The sequence below is a fragment of the Sinocyclocheilus grahami genome, unplaced genomic scaffold, assembly GCF_001515645.1.
Source record: "Sinocyclocheilus grahami isolate Dianchi unplaced genomic scaffold, SAMN03320097.WGS_v1.1 scaffold216.1, whole genome shotgun sequence".
Classification (NCBI taxonomy): Eukaryota; Metazoa; Chordata; class Actinopteri; order Cypriniformes; family Cyprinidae; genus Sinocyclocheilus; species Sinocyclocheilus grahami.
The window spans coordinates 1,429,612-1,448,088 of record NW_015505395.1 but is presented as its reverse complement, the minus strand read 5'-3'; the positions used below and the strand labels follow the sequence as shown (position 1 = coordinate 1,448,088).

At 34.4% G+C, this 18,477-nt stretch overlaps 2 protein-coding genes and 1 long non-coding RNA gene across 3 annotated transcripts; 1 reads left to right on the top strand and 2 right to left on the bottom strand.

Annotated features, from left to right (window-relative positions):
• Nucleotides 1–428: 428 nt before the first annotated feature.
• loxl5b (lysyl oxidase-like 5b) lies at nt 429–5,438 on the bottom strand. The gene is made up of 6 exons (XM_016286940.1): nt 4,590–5,438; nt 4,375–4,483; nt 2,821–2,958; nt 1,647–1,803; nt 627–722; nt 429–548 (listed from the first exon to the last, which is right to left on the bottom strand). The coding sequence occupies exons 1-6, from the start codon at nt 5,308–5,310 to the stop codon at nt 429–431; spliced, it is 1,341 nt and encodes a 446-aa protein (XP_016142426.1). The 5' UTR covers nt 5,311–5,438.
• Nucleotides 5,439–11,102: 5,664 nt separating this feature from the next.
• On the top strand, nt 11,103–15,270 carry LOC107596253 (uncharacterized). Its single transcript, XR_001610345.1, has 3 exons — nt 11,103–11,172; nt 11,428–11,619; nt 15,107–15,270. It is a non-coding gene; the product is annotated as an uncharacterized lncRNA (long non-coding RNA).
• On the bottom strand, nt 14,415–17,649 carry LOC107596250 (nicotinamide riboside kinase 2-like). Its single transcript, XM_016286942.1, has 8 exons — nt 17,082–17,649; nt 16,910–17,000; nt 16,112–16,160; nt 15,418–15,592; nt 15,264–15,335; nt 15,076–15,182; nt 14,918–15,003; nt 14,415–14,821 (listed from the first exon to the last, which is right to left on the bottom strand). The coding sequence occupies exons 1-7, from the start codon at nt 17,105–17,107 to the stop codon at nt 14,918–14,920; spliced, it is 606 nt and encodes a 201-aa protein (XP_016142428.1). The 5' UTR covers nt 17,108–17,649; the 3' UTR covers nt 14,415–14,821.
• Between the last annotated feature and the right edge of the window lie 828 nt (nt 17,650–18,477).

Here is an 18,477-nt window from a genome sequence, read left to right as displayed (position 1 = left end):
TTAAAGAAAACTTACGAGTATACTTGCAGTATAAAACTATATATACTATACTTCAAAGTGTACTAAAAATGCTACTACAAGTATTTAATTAGTAAAATATCAGTATACCTATAAGTTCACTTTTAGTATAGTTGCAGTACAAGCTAAAAATAATGTTGTAAACTTGTTGTGTACTCAAAGTTTATTACTGTTATACTTAAAGTATACTTAAAAGTATACTTTTATATACTAGAAAGTGGGCCAATTTAGTCCCAATGAGCATTGAAATAGTAGACTTACAAGTATACTACAAGTACACTGATATTTGTATACTTACTACATAAAGTATACTTAAAATATACTTGAACTTTACTTAAGTATACTTAATAAAATAAACTTGAAGTATACTACTTTTTGGTAAGGGGAGGTAAATAAAAAAATGCATTTCCTCACCCAGTTAAGATGCAGTTTCTTGTTTGGATGTAAATGCCGGTGTAAATGACCTCACATCGCACAACGTTGTTGGAGAAGTCCGATTCGGGCACCAGGAAGTCTGGATTGACTGTGACCTGGACAGGAAGTGAAACGCACATCAACAACAGGATCCGGTTCGGAAAATGTCTCTCCATCAGCTTTATGTCTCATACCCTGAGGATGTAGTTTCCAGGAGGGACGTCTGTGATGTCGATCCACTGGCAGTCGATGTTGGCAGCGTATGTGTCGTGGCAGCCTGGACTCAAACCCTGAAAATACAGCAATAATATCTCTATTAAACCAAAACACAGAATACGATTAGCATAAATCTGTCTTCTTTAGATTGATTGTCGTTAGAACTACAATTATACTTTATTGAAATTAAGCTAAAATAAAATAAAACTTGAGTAGAAAAACTTGAATGAAAATGAGAAATTAGAAATGTTTTACAGTTAGTCGCCTTGGCTACTATAATATTTCTATTAATCAAAACACTAAATACATCAAACACAAATTCATCTCAACCAGGGTAATTATTGTCTAAACTGAAATGGTTTTTGTTTTTTTTGTTCATTGAAATAAAGCTGAAATCAAATTAAATATAAATATGAAATGAAAAACTTAAACTAAATGGAAATTTAAAATGGTGCCTTGGCAACTAACTGTAATAACTGCTGTATGCAAGAATACAGCAATAATAACTCAATAATCAGCAATAATGTTTCATCCAGGGTTATTATCACTAAAACTAGAAGTGTTACTATTTATTTATTGTTTATTGAAATGAGGGGGAAATAAAATAAAATGAATGATAAAATATGAGATAAAAAAAGACTTGAATTAACTGGAAATAAATAAAAACTAAAACTGAAATAAAAATAAATTAGTAATAAATTAGTAAATAGTAATATAAAAACAAACGAATAAAAATAACAAACGCACATAACAAAATTACCAAAAGTTAAAAAATTGAAAATTAAAAATACAACAATGAAAGCTCATTCAAAATATAAATAAAAACTTTAATAGTACATAAATACTACTAGTCTCATAGTGTTATTGAGATTCTATTATAATTTTCATTAATATTTCAAATGCGGTTTTTTACTTTTAGTGAACTATAATAACGCTGCTGTGCATTGTGGGAGACTTGTGATGAGTGTGTGTGTGTGTGCGTGTGTGTGTGTTAGTACCTGTGTGTGTGCAGTGCAGGCATATCGGCGGTGAAATCCAGGATCACAGCCCGTATCTTCCAGACAGAAACTGGCCTTGTGACCCTCAGCGACCTTCAGTCCGGTGTTGATGTCCAGCAGATCATAGTGACTGAACGCATCCATGCTGTGATAGTGCCTGTCATATATTACACCGTTCATACGGATGAGTCTCATCATGCACTTCTCATGTGTTATGATTAACTCCACTATTAATACACACACATAATGATTTGAACAAACACCCTAGCAACCGCATAGCAACCCATTGAAATGCATCACTCACATAAGATTTATAAAACACACAGATTCTAAATTCTGATTGCATGGTGGTTTTCTCTAATTTTTAAAACTAATAAGTATAACTTTTTATTGAACATTAATGTGTTTTATAGTATTGCTGTTGCTGTCATTTTATAATAAGTAAGACGCATGAATTGCAGTGAGTGCATTACAGTAAGGTTTTTATTATTGATAATTTTATCATAATTTATAATAATATTCACATCCCCCTGCATCATATTTGCTCATTTTGGGCTGCTGATTTTAAAAATACTGCCTGTTTTACTGGAGCACGTCACAGTTTCACACAAAATATGGGCATTTCGTAGCATTATTGCTTTCGACAAACATTTGTAAGCAGAAAAAGTCTCGTATTCTCCCTCAATCAGCAGAAAAACACCACAAACACACGATTCCTGTCTGAATCTGAGCCAGATCACAACTATCTGTTCAATTCTCAGCCATTTTCACATATATGACATTATTTGATGCCTAATCCTGATTTCAGTGTTGGAATTATGGCTAGTGATTAAGAAAATGCAAACTTGAGCCTGATGTTTTCTGCTGCATCTGTGTTGATGTAGTAACATATTTTTGCAGATTGTAAGATAAATTATACATTTTGAAAACTTATTTTTGGAATTTTTGACATTTGAGTGCTTTTGTTATTTTGATACGTGCATTAAAGCTGATATATTAATAATTTGAAAAGTCTTATTTTGTGAAAAAAAAACTGTCCATTATTGAAAGTATTTATTGATATTTTGAACTTTTTAACACTTTTTTTTGCAAATCATCTGATTTGATTTAAAGATGCATGGCTGTGCAATCATTAGAATGATTATAAGTATTGTATAATTAATCAGACTCTCACTGATGACAGCTGTGCCACTCCCACTGATGTCTGGGTTTGACGGGCAGAAAGTCATTCGTTCCCATGTTTCTGACCTTCTGTGGGAAGCGCAGCAGAACCCTGTAGTCGATGTCTCTGACTGTGGGTCTGTATGCAGAGCTGAAAGATGAAAGACAGCAGAAGATGAGCTCACGGATCATTGGGTCACGAGAGGTCATGCACCACAAAAAATAAGTTTGCATATATTTTTAGTAAAATAGACCAACATTCGAACCATGCAACATTTATTTTTTAGGGTACGCTACGCCTGCTTCAACTGTACAGTAAGAAACTGCAAACTTGACATATAGTGACCACAAAATGTATTTAGACACTCAAAACAATGTTTGAATATCAATGCATTAGACAAAAAACTGAAATCAAGATCTTTTCTCTTTATTAACGTTCACTTTTCATGATGTTTGAAGTCTCAGTGTGTTTGAATCCGCTGGTGCTTTAGTGGTTTTAGTTGAAGTATGAAGTCAAGTTCACACAAGGGTCATAGTAGAAGAAACCACCGGAGTAAAGAAAATGTATTATAACATTCAATGAAATCATACAATGCATTATAAGGTGCTTAATTAACGCATTAAAATACTTTTATAATGCATTATATTTAAAGGTTAGGGTCTTAGAGTCAAATGTTTAGCTTTGAGTGTGTGTTTGTACATCATTCTTGTACAATAAATGACATTTTCTTTGATATTTTGTGTCTAATGAAATGATTTTCAAACATTTTTAACCCTCATGTTGTGTTCTGGTCATTTTTTCCTGAAATGCTAGTTAATGCTATTGTATTGGTCTAAAACTTACTGACTTTGCTCACACCCAAAAACATTGTAATTTTAGTACTTTTTGGGGATTTTATTCCCAACTTGTTATACATGTGGTGTTCCTGGTCAAAAATGGCCGACCTACAAAAAATGGCTTACAATTGTCTCATTATGCTATATTATGACCATAAATTGGATTCAATCTTTTTATCAACTTGTTTTCTTTGAATTAGCACAGGTTTTCTATTTCTTTTTTTGCAAATGATAGGTTATCTGAGCTTATGTACTCCATTGCCAAAATTATTCACAAATAATGTTTTTTTTTTTTTTTTAATATGTTTGATAATGTTTGATCAAATACATTTACATGAAAAGTATACAACGTGTCTAGTTTCCCTACAATGGGGTTCTGGGGTGAACATCTGGAAATGTTTGAAAAAAAAATTTGATTTAGGAAAAAATGCTGTCATTAAAGCAAAATAGAGACACGAAACAGATACTATAAAACGTTCTTTAATTTATGGGATATAGGCCTTTACGTTTTTTAGGATTCTGATTTTTTTTTTTTTGATAAAAATGCTGTCATAAATGCAAAAGAGAGACAGAGAACAAATTTTAATAAAAAAGACAGATTTGGAAAAATGTTCTTTAATTTATGTGATTTATGACCGGGACCAAATTAGGTAGGTAAATTAGCGTGACTTGTGTCTAAATGCTTTTTATGGTCGCTGTAAATCTACACAGATGATAACTCATAACGCACCGCGCCAGGCAGTTCTCCTCCGCCGCGCACCGGAGCGCGTACATCTGGACGCGCTGGATGTATGAGCCTGCCTGGATGGAATATGGATCTGGCACAAGATCAGGAAGACCTGCAGTAGAGCACAACACAAGCATACTGAAAACAGTCTGTTTTAAAGAAATCCCACACATCCCCCCATATGTTGAGGCTAAAATCGTCCATTGCGCGCAGCTCACCGTTTTGGAAGTATCTGGTGCCGTAACCGGTGCCAGGCGGCGCGCGGCGCGGGATGACCGTCCTGCCGCCGGGCGGATAGATGTTATAGAAAATCGTATTCCTGTTTCGCGGATCATCTCCTGCCATACTTTCAGACGTGGTTCCCTGCTCCACATTTGGCGTTTGCTCTCTGGAGAGCCCCGCTTCATTATAGTTTCCATTAGTTAAAGTGTTTGAATTCTCCGTAGGCGCTTCCAGGTGTTGGAAATTGGCAACCGCTGGCGCCCTCCGTGCGGTATTTTCCCCTTGTGCCGAGGTTCTTCCGCCGCCGGAGTATTCGGACGGAGCGGTGGCGTTGGATCTGGTTCCTGGAGGTGCTCTGAGCCGCTGACGCACCTGCATTTGTCTGGCGCCAGGCGCGCGGCTGTTGGCCGCGATGTATTGCATGCGGTCCGGATCCAAAAGCGCGGTGCTGCCGCTATTAGTGGCCGCAGAATCGGACGCTTCCACTCGAATTTGCATGGTCCTGTCCCGGACAGCATCTCTATTGCTGCTTAGAAACACCCTGGACTGTCTTCTGGACGCCACCGGTGCGTGATACTCCGAGCCCGTGCTCATTAAACTGAACACCTGGCCGTTATTCACCCACTTGATCCGGTTCCTCCAGGGCGCGGAGTTTTGCGCGCTGATAAAGTTATTCAGTCCTAGAAGTAAATAGAAAACCAAAAGCAAGTTTGGCATCTTGAGATGGATTTTAGAGCTGGACGGTCACTGATATGGGCTCCCAGCACAGATGTTCCTCTGCCAGTGGATGTGGCACTCTGAGGTGCGTGAACGGCATAGTCCGGATCTTCCTCCAGATACTGGAAACGGACCGAGGGGCCGCGGACGGGCCTTTATCAGATTGTGGGAGTTCAGGCGCGCATGCACGGTCAGGGATACTCGCGCTTAACTCTTTCCTCGCCGAACAAACTGGTGGCTCATTAGTTTTGTTAAAGCAATGCAGGCAAGTGTTCATTGGAGAGAGTTAGGTTATGTTTGATACATTTTCAAAATTTACATGAAAATTATAACGTATCTAGTCTGTGCAATGAAGTCCCGGGGTGAAAATCTGGAAAATAAATCAATAAAAACTGCATAAGTAAATAAAAAATACTAAATAAACTAATTTAAAATGCTGCCATTAAAGCAAAAGAAACAAATCAAATACTATAAAAGGTTTTGTAATTAATGGGAATTATACTTAAGTTTTTTAAGAAATCTTTAAAAAAAATGCAAAAGAGAGATACAAATGATACAACTTATTATAAATTTATTAAAGTTTTTCAGAAAAAAAAAGATTTTGAAAAGAAAAATGCTGTAATTAAAGCAAAAGAGAAACACAAAATAATTACTATAAATCTTTCTATAATTTATGGGATATAGGCCTATACATTTTTCAGGATTATGGGAAAAACATTTAAAAGATTGATTTTTTTGAACAACAACAACAACAACAAAATGCTAGCATTAAAGCAAAAGAGAGACACAAAACAAATACTACTTTCTGTAATTTATGGGATATATATGTCTGTATATATATATATGGGCCTATACGTTTATAAGGACTGTGAGGGATAAAAATACTATACAACTTTCCATCATTTAAATATCAGCATATATTTAACAGGATCGTGGAGGGAAAATTTGTATTGTTATTTAAAAAAAAAAAAAATGCTGTCATTAAAGCAAAAGAGAGACACAACACAAACACTCAGGAATTTGGGTAAAAAAGTAAAAAAGACAGATTTGGAAAAATACTAATTATGCATAAAATGATAATGATAATAAAAAATGATAATTTAAGCGATATAGGCTTTTCCGTTTTTCAGGATTCTGAAAAAAATATTTTATTAAAGCAAAATCAAGACAAATCAAATACTATACAACTTTCTGTAATTTATGGTTTGTAGACCTACAAGTTTATCACCAACATTTGGTCCTAAAATGGTTAGCCCCTACTTAGTTATAGTTAAATCTGCAGCCCTGTTTTCCATGATGGTGTATTTCATTTGATATTCAAACAGTCATCAGAATTCAGTCCAAAGTTCTAATGCTGCAACATGAAAAAATAAAACCTTCTTTTTGACTTTCTGAGGCGAATAAACAACATTCTTAAGATGAATCACCTCTTTTCACTGTTGAAAACTATTTATAACAGTTGAGATCGACTTAAAAAGATATTATTTGGCACTATATATTTGAGGAAAGACTCATTATTTCTCTGAAGTAAACGCTGCACACTGGTGTTCTGGTGAGATGTTTGTGAGCTGTTCTTCTGACCGCATCTACTCAACAAACAAACCATCCTCCTGTCAAAAAACACTGAGCCACATCACTCTCCAGACCTGTTCATTTATAACAATCCTAAATAACACAGTCAAAATATTAATAATTTAGTGCAATTTAAATGGCAAGATTTGTTTGCTTAATTCAAATCTACCACAGTTGAATTTGGTGAGGTCCACATCACAACTAAAGATAAAGACACACTGAACATCAGCTTTAAGAAGGAAATGTTGGTGAGACTGACAAAGTCCACTAGATGGCAGCGCGCACTAACAGAACACACACAGACTAAAGCAGATTCATGTCATCAAATCCCCCACAATTCATTTCTCTAGCAGTGATTTTTTTTATATTGGTCTCAAACATCCATTATAACAACACACTGACACACATTAAGGAGAAAATCACTGTATAAAAAGCTTGAAACTGTTTTCAGGACAAGAGTATTTTTCATAAATGTCAAAACAATATTTTTTAAATGCTACCCATTATTATTTTTTTTACGTTTCATGAATTCGTATGTGTTTCATAAATGTCTTATAATTTAAATTTGGCTGAAAATCCCCAATAAAGTTAATAATAATAGCAGGTTCCCAACAAGGTTATTATCAATAACTAAAACTAAAACCATAAACATCATTGTTATTACTTGAAATAAAATAAAAATGAACTGGAATAAACTTAAATATACTATTTTTGTTTAGTTTAAGTAGTTTAATTAACATAATAAAAAAAACTATTTAGACATATTTTTAAAAAATATAAAATTACTTAAGTTTGAAATTAAGCAATACAATTACTAACTAAAAATAAAATCCTAAACTAAAAGGGATTTAAAAATAAAATAAACAGTAATTAAAAAACTAATAAATATGACAAAAGCACAACAAAATTGCTCAAATGAACTAAAAGTTGAATGAAAACAGGAAAATATAAAATATCTATTTTTTTCAAAATATTAACAAAAACTAAAATAGTATATAATTATGCTAAAAATAAAAAAAATAAAAAAACACTGGTTCCCAATGTCAACTTACCCCATATAATGTGGCAAATTATAATGTGATGAAGGTCAATATATACAGACACTTCATATTTTCTCATATTTAATGGTATATGATTCTTTGTTAATTGCATTTAATATATTATACTTTCAGTAAAACATTTGCATTGGGTTTGTAAGGGCTAGTTTTACGCACGTTTTGGCGTGAGTTTTTGTTGCATTTGCACAGTTTTGACCAGCAGGTGTCACCAGCGTGCAGAGCTTCGAAACAGTGAATCATTTTGCGAAGCAAAAGATTCAATTGATTCGAAGCTTCGAAAAGGTTCGTTTCTCCCATGCATCAGTACAGAGTCGAAGTAGTTTATGAGAATACACTGAAAAAATGTTTAATTCATCCAATTAAAAAAATGTTTACCCTTGGGGCAAGTTATTTATTTTTCATTGGCTCAAGTTAAAAAATATAGATGTGAATCATTCCCCTAACTTTTTTTAATTGGATGAATGAAACATTTTTTTCAGTGTAACAACACATACACTACCAGTCAAAAGTTTTTGAACAGTAAGATTTTTAACGTTTTTTAAAGAATTCTCTTCTGCTCACCAACCTGCATTTATCTGATCTAAAATATATATTGTGAAATGTTTATTCCTATTTAAAATATCTGCTTTCTATTTGAATATATTTTAAAATGTAATTTATTCCTGTGATTTCAAAGCTGATTTTTTTCAGCATCCAGTGTCTTCAATGTCACATGATCCTTCAGAATCATTCTAATATTCTGATTTGCTGCTCAAAAAACATTTATTATTATTAATATTTAAAACAGTTGAGTTTTTTTTCAGGACACTTTGATGAATAGAAAGATCCAAAGATAAGCATTTATCTGAAATAAAAAGCTTTTGTAACATTATACACACTATCATTCAAAAGCTTGGAGTCAGTATAATTGGGGGTGGGGGGAAGAAATTATAGAAATTAATACTTTTATTTAGCAAGGATGCTTTAAAGTGATCAAACGGGATATTATAATGTTACAAAAGATTTCTATTTCAGATAAATGCTGTTCTTTTGATCTATCTATTCATTAAAGAATCCTGAAAAAATCTTCTCAGCTGTTTTCAGCATTGATAATAATCAGAAATGTTTCTCGAGCAGCAGATCAGCATATTAGAATGATTCCTAAACTAAAAGGGATTTAAAAATAAAATAAACAGTAATTAAAAAACTAATAAATATGACAAAAGCACAACAAAATTGCTCAAATGAACTAAAAGTTGAATGAAAACAGGAAAATATAAAATATCTATTTTTTTCAAAATATTAACAAAAACTAAAATAGTATATAATTATGCTAAAAATAAAAAAAATAAAAAAACACTGGTTCCCAATGTCAACTTACCCCATATAATGTGGCAAATTATAATGTGATGAAGGTCAATATATACAGACACTTCATATTTTCTCATATTTAATGGTATATGATTCTTTGTTAATTGCATTTAATATATTATACTTTCAGTAAAACATTTGCATTGGGTTTGTAAGGGCTAGTTTTACGCACGTTTTGGCGTGAGTTTTTGTTGCATTTGCACAGTTTTGACCAGCAGGTGTCACCAGCGTGCAGAGCTTCGAAACAGTGAATCATTTTGCGAAGCAAAAGATTCAATTGATTCGAAGCTTCGAAAAGGTTCGTTTCTCCCATGCATCAGTACAGAGTCGAAGTAGTTTATGAGAATACACTGAAAAAATGTTTAATTCATCCAATTAAAAAAATGTTTACCCTTGGGGCAAGTTATTTATTTTTCATTGGCTCAAGTTAAAAAATATAGATGTGAATCATTCCCCTAACTTTTTTTAATTGGATGAATGAAACATTTTTTTCAGTGTAACAACACATACACAACCAGTCGTCGAAGTAGTTTATGAGAATACACTGAAAAAATGTTTAATTCATCCAATTAAAAAAATGTTTACCCTTGGGGCAAGTTATTTATTTTTCATTGGCTCAAGTTAAAAAATATAGATGTGAATCATTCCCCTAACTTTTTTTAATTGGATGAATGAAACATTTTTTTCAGTGTAACAACACATACACTACCAGTCAAAAGTTTTTGAACAGTAAGATTTTTAACGTTTTTTAAAGAATTCTCTTCTGCTCACCAACCTGCATTTATCTGATCTAAAATATATATTGTGAAATGTTTATTCCTATTTAAAATATCTGCTTTCTATTTGAATATATTTTAAAATGTAATTTATTCCTGTGATTTCAAAGCTGATTTTTTTCAGCATCCAGTGTCTTCAATGTCACATGATCCTTCAGAATCATTCTAATATTCTGATTTGCTGCTCAAAAAACATTTATTATTATTAATATTTAAAACAGTTGAGTTTTTTTTCAGGACACTTTGATGAATAGAAAGATCCAAAGATAAGCATTTATCTGAAATAAAAAGCTTTTGTAACATTATACACACTATCATTCAAAAGCTTGGAGTCAGTATAATTGGGGGTGGGGGGAAGAAATTATAGAAATTAATACTTTTATTTAGCAAGGATGCTTTAAATTGATCAAAAGGGATATTATAATGTTACAAAAGATTTCTATTTCAGATAAATGCTGTTCTTTTGATCTATCTATTCATCAGAGAATCCTGAAAAAACTTCTCAGCTGTTTTCAGCATTGATAATAATCAGAAATGTTTCTCGAGCAGCAGATCAGCATATTAGAATGATTTCTGAAGATCATGTGACACTGAAGACTGGAGGAATGATGCTGAAAATACAGCTGCGCATCACAGGAATAAATTACAGTTTAACACATATTCACATAAAAAACAGTTATTTTAAATAGTAAAAATATTTCACAATTTTACTGCTTTTGCAGTATTTTGGATCAAATAAATGCAGCCTTGGCGAGCAGAAGAGAATTCTTTCAAAAACATTAAAAATCTTACTGATCAAAAACTTTTGACTGGTAGTGTATATGACTAAATAAGGAATTGTGAAACACAAAACATTAATAGAGCATCGTTTGCCACAGCATATTCAGTATTACTTGATTTCACATTCCTTGTATGTGTCGCTCAGTCAAATCCCAGCGAGGACTTGGAAAGCCAGATATGGCCAGAGCTGCTGATAGAGTAACGTGACACTGCGAGCAGGAATAGAAATGAGCTGGAAACCCCCTCACAGCCTCCATAAGAGCAGAGAGCCGAGCAGACACTCACACTCCCTCAGCAGAAGAGACTCAGATACAGTTTAGACTACAGTAAGTATCAAACATTACATTGAGTCTTTACTTGTGTGTCTAAAAGTGCCAAATGTGTAAAACAAACCACAAGCTGAAGCGTTGCTTTCCACCAGGTTTTGGACATTGAATGTACAGTAGCGAATAAACTCTCTGTGTCTTTGGCGCTCCTGGTTGTTTCTCAGTTGGGTTTGTTGAATAAAATCTTCCCCGTGTTTCCTCCCGACATCAAACTAACACTGCTACGCTTTGAAATTATTTCATTCGTAAATCTAGGTGTCCAGAGCTGCACAGATCTTTGTGTGATTTCACGAAGATGGTCTTTAATGGTTTGAGCACAAGATTTCCCAAAAGGAATATATTTCCACACACCTGAGGCAGAAACATTATTCTTCGAGGAATTGCCATCTAAATGATAGTGCCTAAAATAAGGGCTGAGGGTCACCTTTAATTCACTTCTGGAAGCAGGTGAGAAAACGCTTTTTTGCATTTCAAGGAGATACGCAGCATAAACGAGCTCCCGGGCTTGTGGATCATGGAATATGTGACTTGCTTGGGAGAAAAAGTGCAAGCGACTCGCCAGAATGGATGTACGTCGATACTGATCTATAATTCGATGAACAAAATGTTTATTTGTCTCATTCTGAAGCATAAACCTTGTGCGTAAAGCGCGCGTCTCCAAATGCGCACCAAGATTATCACGCGCGCAAACGATTACAGCAAAAACTAGAATTTAAAAAAAATTGAACTAGAAAAAAAACTGTACTTGCATCTGTAATTTGGAAAATATACATTATGTACATATATTATACTAGCGCTTTGGTATGAGAAAAGCGCGTAAATGTATTACTATTATTATTTTAGTTTTTTTTAATTATTATATACAGTTATACATAAATACAGACAGTCAGTTCAATAGAAAATAAAGTATTTCATATAATATAATATATACTCATATATAACACACACACACACACACACACACACACATTACATAACTCCAGTAATGTTACATAAGGTTTAGATTAAAGTTTAGACATTTGTACAGATAATTAAAAAGATATCAGTGTCTCTTCTGGTCCCTAGTATATCTAAAAAAAATAATAATAATATATCAGATCTCTACTGAATCTTTATATAAACTCTGGGCACGAATAATAATAATAATAATAATAATAATATACTTGAAATGTTGTTGTTTCTAAAGTGTCAGGTTCTATTAACAATCCTCTGACTGAACACAAAAATGCCGCTGTCATCTGGCAAGTGAGTGAAATGTTCCTCACATTTACAGCTACTGATGGGACGGCAGCTGCCACTCTTCAGCTGTCTCAGATATGAGGGTGTGTGGCAACAAATTCAGCCCGGAAAAAGTCCCTCACACACACATATCATTTCCTGCAGGCTCACACAGAGCAGTTAATGATTCAGTGACACTTGAGGCTAAATGTCTAAAACTGCGAGTGAAAAGCATATGAATATCAACTTGCGTTTCAACTAAAATAGGAAAAGCTGAGCCGCAGCTCTGCTACTTTTTTGAGGTCTTCGTGACAAACCATGACGTTGGAGACATTCTCACCTTTCCTCCAGCCAGACCTCGTGGTCCAGGCACTGATGGTGTGACAGTGTGACACGGGGTCGAACCGGTTAGAGATCAGAGCGTGCACATCTATTTACATCTCACAGCGGCCCTTCTCTTCTGACACTGAAGGCATGTCGCCTAAATATAACGGCTCACACACATAACCGCGCTCCAGACCCCCTGACAATGCATCATCAGATACCCTCCGATCCAATACAGTCATAGACATGCTTTACAATCTGTATGACAACCTGCAGGACTGCAACGAGATCAAATGGAGAGCAAACAGGGACTCTTGCTTCAGAAGAGATCTCAAAAATGTGCTCAGATTTGCTCAGACAACACATTTTCAAGTCAGAGATCTAAATATAAACTAATTTCTCATAAAATTCTCCATCTAGTTTAATACTCTCACTGCATGACAACTATTGACTCACTTCGGTCCATTTCTACTAATTTGTAACTAACACAGTAGTTTTGTCTTGTTTTCCAGTGCAAATATTTAAACATTCTTAAATCAAGATACATTAACTTAAGCAAAAGGACGTAAGATATTGAGTCTTATTTTCCAAAAATAAATAAATAAATAAAAGTATCAACGTTTTTGCTTACAACAATATCACATCAAAAATATTTCACACACAAAAAAAACCTAAATAAAACATGTTTCAAGAAGTATTTATGTAAATATATTTTCTAACAGTATATTTTTTCAAATATTTTTTCAAATATAAATATATATATTTTTTAAAGCATATAAGAAATACATTCAGATTTGAAGAAAATCTTAATTTGTTGTCTATAACACATGTAAAGACACAAAGCAGGACTAGAAATCAGCAAAGGCCACAAGTGTTGATACTAAAATGAGACCAAACTGAGATAACCTTGGAGCCATATAAGCTCTCACAGTGATCATGTTTGTCATTCACACCTCTTATTAGATTCCAGTCTGTATGAACAGATGCCATTAGAGGCCTACTGTTACACAACACGATCACAAATGACGCCCGTTTACATTCCTCATGCATCAAACATTATTAAAGTGCTTTCTGTTTATTGATATTACTTAATATTATGGCACGAAAAATAATTCACTGTACCATAGACACAAATGCATCATGATCGAATCTGAAGTACTTGATGTTCAGAGGATAAAATAAGGAAGGGAAGGTTCTGATTGTGTGTGTGCACTGAATGTACTTCAATAAAGTTTAGTAGCTTATTGACTTTTTATACAAGCTATAAATACCAACACACTGACCTTGTGTCTGAGTGCCGTACATGTGTTTGTTTTCCTGTTATAACGGCAATAACTTTGGATAAACGCTTGAATAAATGTAAAACCAGAACCAACATTGCTGTAACAAGTATTTTGCCAGAGGCGTTTTTGATAGAGGAAGTGAAGGGATATAATGGAGCCATATATAAATATATCAAGAAATAATTAAATAAACAATCAAATGTTGCGATCAGTAAATATACAGTGACATGTGAACATGAATAAACAAACTAAACTGAGAAATGGACTAAATTAAATAGCCTTCCATAAATAAATATACAACATACAAGCATAAACGGTGTAATGATCATTTTATGCAGAATGAAAATGACACAAAATATGACATAAAATGTTATATACTGGGAAATAAAATAAATAATAACATAGCATGAAATGCATATTTACTGTATTTTATTTCAACATTTTTATTAAAAAATTTGATGAAATATTTTGTTCATTCCTCCATCATAATCCAGACATTGCAATCATAAAAAGTTAGATGTTTTCCATGCATGTCCCAATGTTGAGAATGAAAACACAACACAGATGTCTGTTCTGACTGAAGATGGCAGAGCTTCGGTTACAGTGAAATGAAAACAAAGTCATAATTGCCATATACTGTTCGTCTCTGGGCATCCCAGACAGTAATGCTTGCTTTTAACAAAACAAAGTTACATAGAGCAATATAAAATTACAGGCTTTTGCCATCAGTTTTAAAATAAGTTAGTATTTATTTACAAAATCCGTCTAGTGGCAGAAGCTATTTACAATTCTATACACACACATCTTCATTCCAACCGGAGATGCTGCAAAGAGAATAAGGACAAATAGATAAGAAAAACATCTTTACAATGATGCAAGTCATATATATACTGTATATATTAAAGGACGGAGGATCTTACCTATAAAACATTCAATAGGGAGTTCTGAATGTCTTCATAAACTTGGTTATAGAGCTCATCTTTTGTTCTCATTCCATCCAGATATTCTGCAGATACGAATCATGCATGTGAGTTACAGATTACAGAATGCCATTTTAATGCTAGATTGGTTGACTTACGGATATCTTGGCCACTGTTTTCCATCTCTAGCCTGTGTTTCAAGTACATGGGCCACACGTGGCCATCAAACAGACCAGGAGGGTCGGGAACGGTGTAAGTTCTCATACTGAAATAAAGGAGACGGATTTGTTCGAAAACCAGCAACTGAATCATCTACAAACATCTGATCTTCAAAAGCAGTTCTCACCTTCTTCTCCTTTTGCACTCCCCGTATGGAATGGTGACATAGTAGCACTTGCTGTAGACGTCAAGCAAAGGCCTGGAGGCGGAAACAAGAGGAAAACATCAACCTGTCACATCTTTAAACTGAATAAAACCAACAAGACTTGGAAGACGCCTACTTGTAGTTATAAAGAAGAAATCCCTCTATAACGAGTATGTGGATCTCACGCTCAGGGTCCGAGCCGTCAGATGCGGGTGAAACGGTCACGCCGTGGGAGCGCGCAAACTTCACCGGGTTCTCCATCCATCCTTTAACCGTGTTCACCATGGCGTCCATGTCCAAGGCGGTAATCACTACACAAGAAGACAAAAAAGACAAGACGTGTCTCACATGCTTGGATAATGAAAAATAAAACAATGCATTAAAGACTTTATCTCTTCTAATTGTCCTTTCTCCTTTTTAGGGATGTTAATAATTAATATAATAGGACTGTGAGTCAAATTTACACTACCAGTCTAAAGTTTGGACACACTTATTTTTTTATTACAGCTATTTTCGAATAATAAAATGGTTATTAAATGGAAGAACATCTTCTTTGTCTAGCAGCTGCTCTCACTCTAGATGTTCATCTTGGGAGGCTTTGAAACACTAACGAAGGAGGAACACGTATAATGATGGTTTTCCTTCACTATCTGCTCCAGATTCAACCTACAAAGCACATTTCAGTCATTAAGTGTGTCCAGACTTTTGACGTGCAATGCAAGAAAAATAGTTTTGCTGGGTTTTAGGATTATGTTACAAAAATGCAGAATGTTTATGGAAAGGTGGGAATACGTTACTGTTTCTCTTCCCACAGCGAAAGCCATTCTTACCATCCCATTGTTTAAAGCCGTCCTCCCCGAGCTCTATTTGATCTTGGGGCTGCAATAACAGTGACCAATAAAACAAAAAGGTGTGGATCGCTCAGGCAGTGCTGGTCCCACCTGGACATGTGACGCCAAGCCCTCAGGCTAGTCCTCTAAAATCATCTTTCAACTTTTCAACTTTTAATTTGGTTGCAATGCAATGCAATTATCTCTATCAGCATGCTCTTGAGAGAAGAGCCTCCAATGACAGTTAGGAATGTGTGTGTGATGCACTTAAGGGGTGTTATTAAATATATATCGATATAGGAGCGCTCAGAGAGCGAATGGTGGTGTGAAGGTTCCCAGATCCTCTCACATGCCACAGAATGATAAATGCATGAGCAAGAGATTCATATTAGGGGAATTAGGAGTTTAATGCTGCGAATGAATGCCTGCTAGACTCATTTGTTGGGTGTTTGAGGTTGGCTGTCCAGGAGAACACCAGCATAGGGTTCATGAACCACAATATGGACAATGGCTCCATAAATACAACAAATGACTAAGTCCTAAACGTCTTTACCTGTTCTGTTCCTTGGAAATGCTGTGGCATTAACAACATTAAGTATTTAGACACTTTAATCGAACTTAAAATGCATTAAATGGATTGCATTAGATGTTTTTTTTAATCTATAATGCAACAACAGTCATACATTCTTAAGTTTGGCTTAAATGTCTAAATACTTCTTAAAGGGGCCACAGTATGTATGAAGAAGTAAATACTTTAAGCTGACAAGTTTAAGTTAAAATTGTGGAATCTCTCCATACCTTGAAAAAATCATCTTGATGTACAACACAACAGTTTGGTAAGTTCTTTATGAGTCTTCCCGTCAAAGTCGTCTTGCCTCCATTGGTCACACTGTAAAAGACAGAGTACACATTTATTAAACGCTGATATCGTACAATAGAAGCTCAATACTGGATCTTGTGGATTACTCACCCTCCTATTCCAATAATAAACTTCATTCTGATCCTTTCTGATCTTGGTCTTCGCGGTAGGACACTAGCAAAGGAATCGCTTCCTTTAATTACAGTCGGGAATGCTTTCGGTCTCTCTCTCCTCTCTCCCTCTCTTTACTATTTCATTGATGGACTAGTCTTTCGCCTTCATTATATAGGCGGCCCGGCTTTGCGTGACGTAGACACGAGTCGCTTGCCAATAAAGCCGCTCTCGGGGAACCAATCAGCGTTTGAGCCGTCCTGCTCATTTGCATATTGGCACCTGCTCCGCCGTCGCACCTGTCGCTCCGTGTCTGTCAGCGGGTCGCGCGCGAGGTGGGGGCAGATCGAGGCGACGGCGCAGCTCTGAGGGGCAATTAAAGAGTGGAAATATACCAACAAATCATGCCAGCTAGCACATAGCATAATTTGTGTTTAACACGCATTACAAACACTGCCGAAATGAAGGACGTGAATAAACGCAGGTAAAGGAATAAACACTTAACATTCATAAATCAAAATTCATGCATAAATTTGCTCTGGAGGTTTTGCTTATTTATATATATATTTAACACACACACACACACACACACACACACTCACACACACACACACACACACACACACAGGCTATATTCTAATAACGATAATAAAATATACTGCTACTGTATTACTCTGCCAATTTACAGTAGTGGAATATAAACAATTGTCAAAAAATGTACTAAAACTATCCATTAATATTTCTTGAATGTTTAAATTTTTTTGTGTCCAGAAATAAATTCATACTACATTTGTTTATATACACTCTTAAAAATAAAGGTGCTTCAAAAGGTTCTTCAAGCGATGCCATAGAAGAACCATTTTTGGTTCCACAAAGAAGCATTCAGTCAAAGGTTCTTTAAAGAAGCATCTCTTTCTTACCTTTTTGTAATCTGAAGAACCTTCCTTCGCCACAAAGAACCTTTTGTGAAATGATGTTAAAGGTTCTTTATGGAACCATTTCATTTAGACAAAAAGATTCTTCTATGGCATCGTGAAGAACCTTTATTTTTAAGAGTGTATATATATATATATATATATATTATTACTAGAATTACTGTTAGAATATTGACTTTTACAAAATATTTTGTGTCAGAAACAAATGCACATTGGTTGTTAATACAATTGATTATTCAATTTCATAATCAATGCTATGAAAAACAGACTACAACTGCAGTCTTAATACTGAAGATTGATCATTTTATTATTAATACAATTGTGTATTTTTATAAATAATTTTATTAAAAATTATTCTTATTATGATATATGCAACCTGAGTTCCCGTCACCATTATTATTATTATTATTATTTCAAAGAATAATTTACATTTACATTTAATCATTTAGCTGACACTTTTA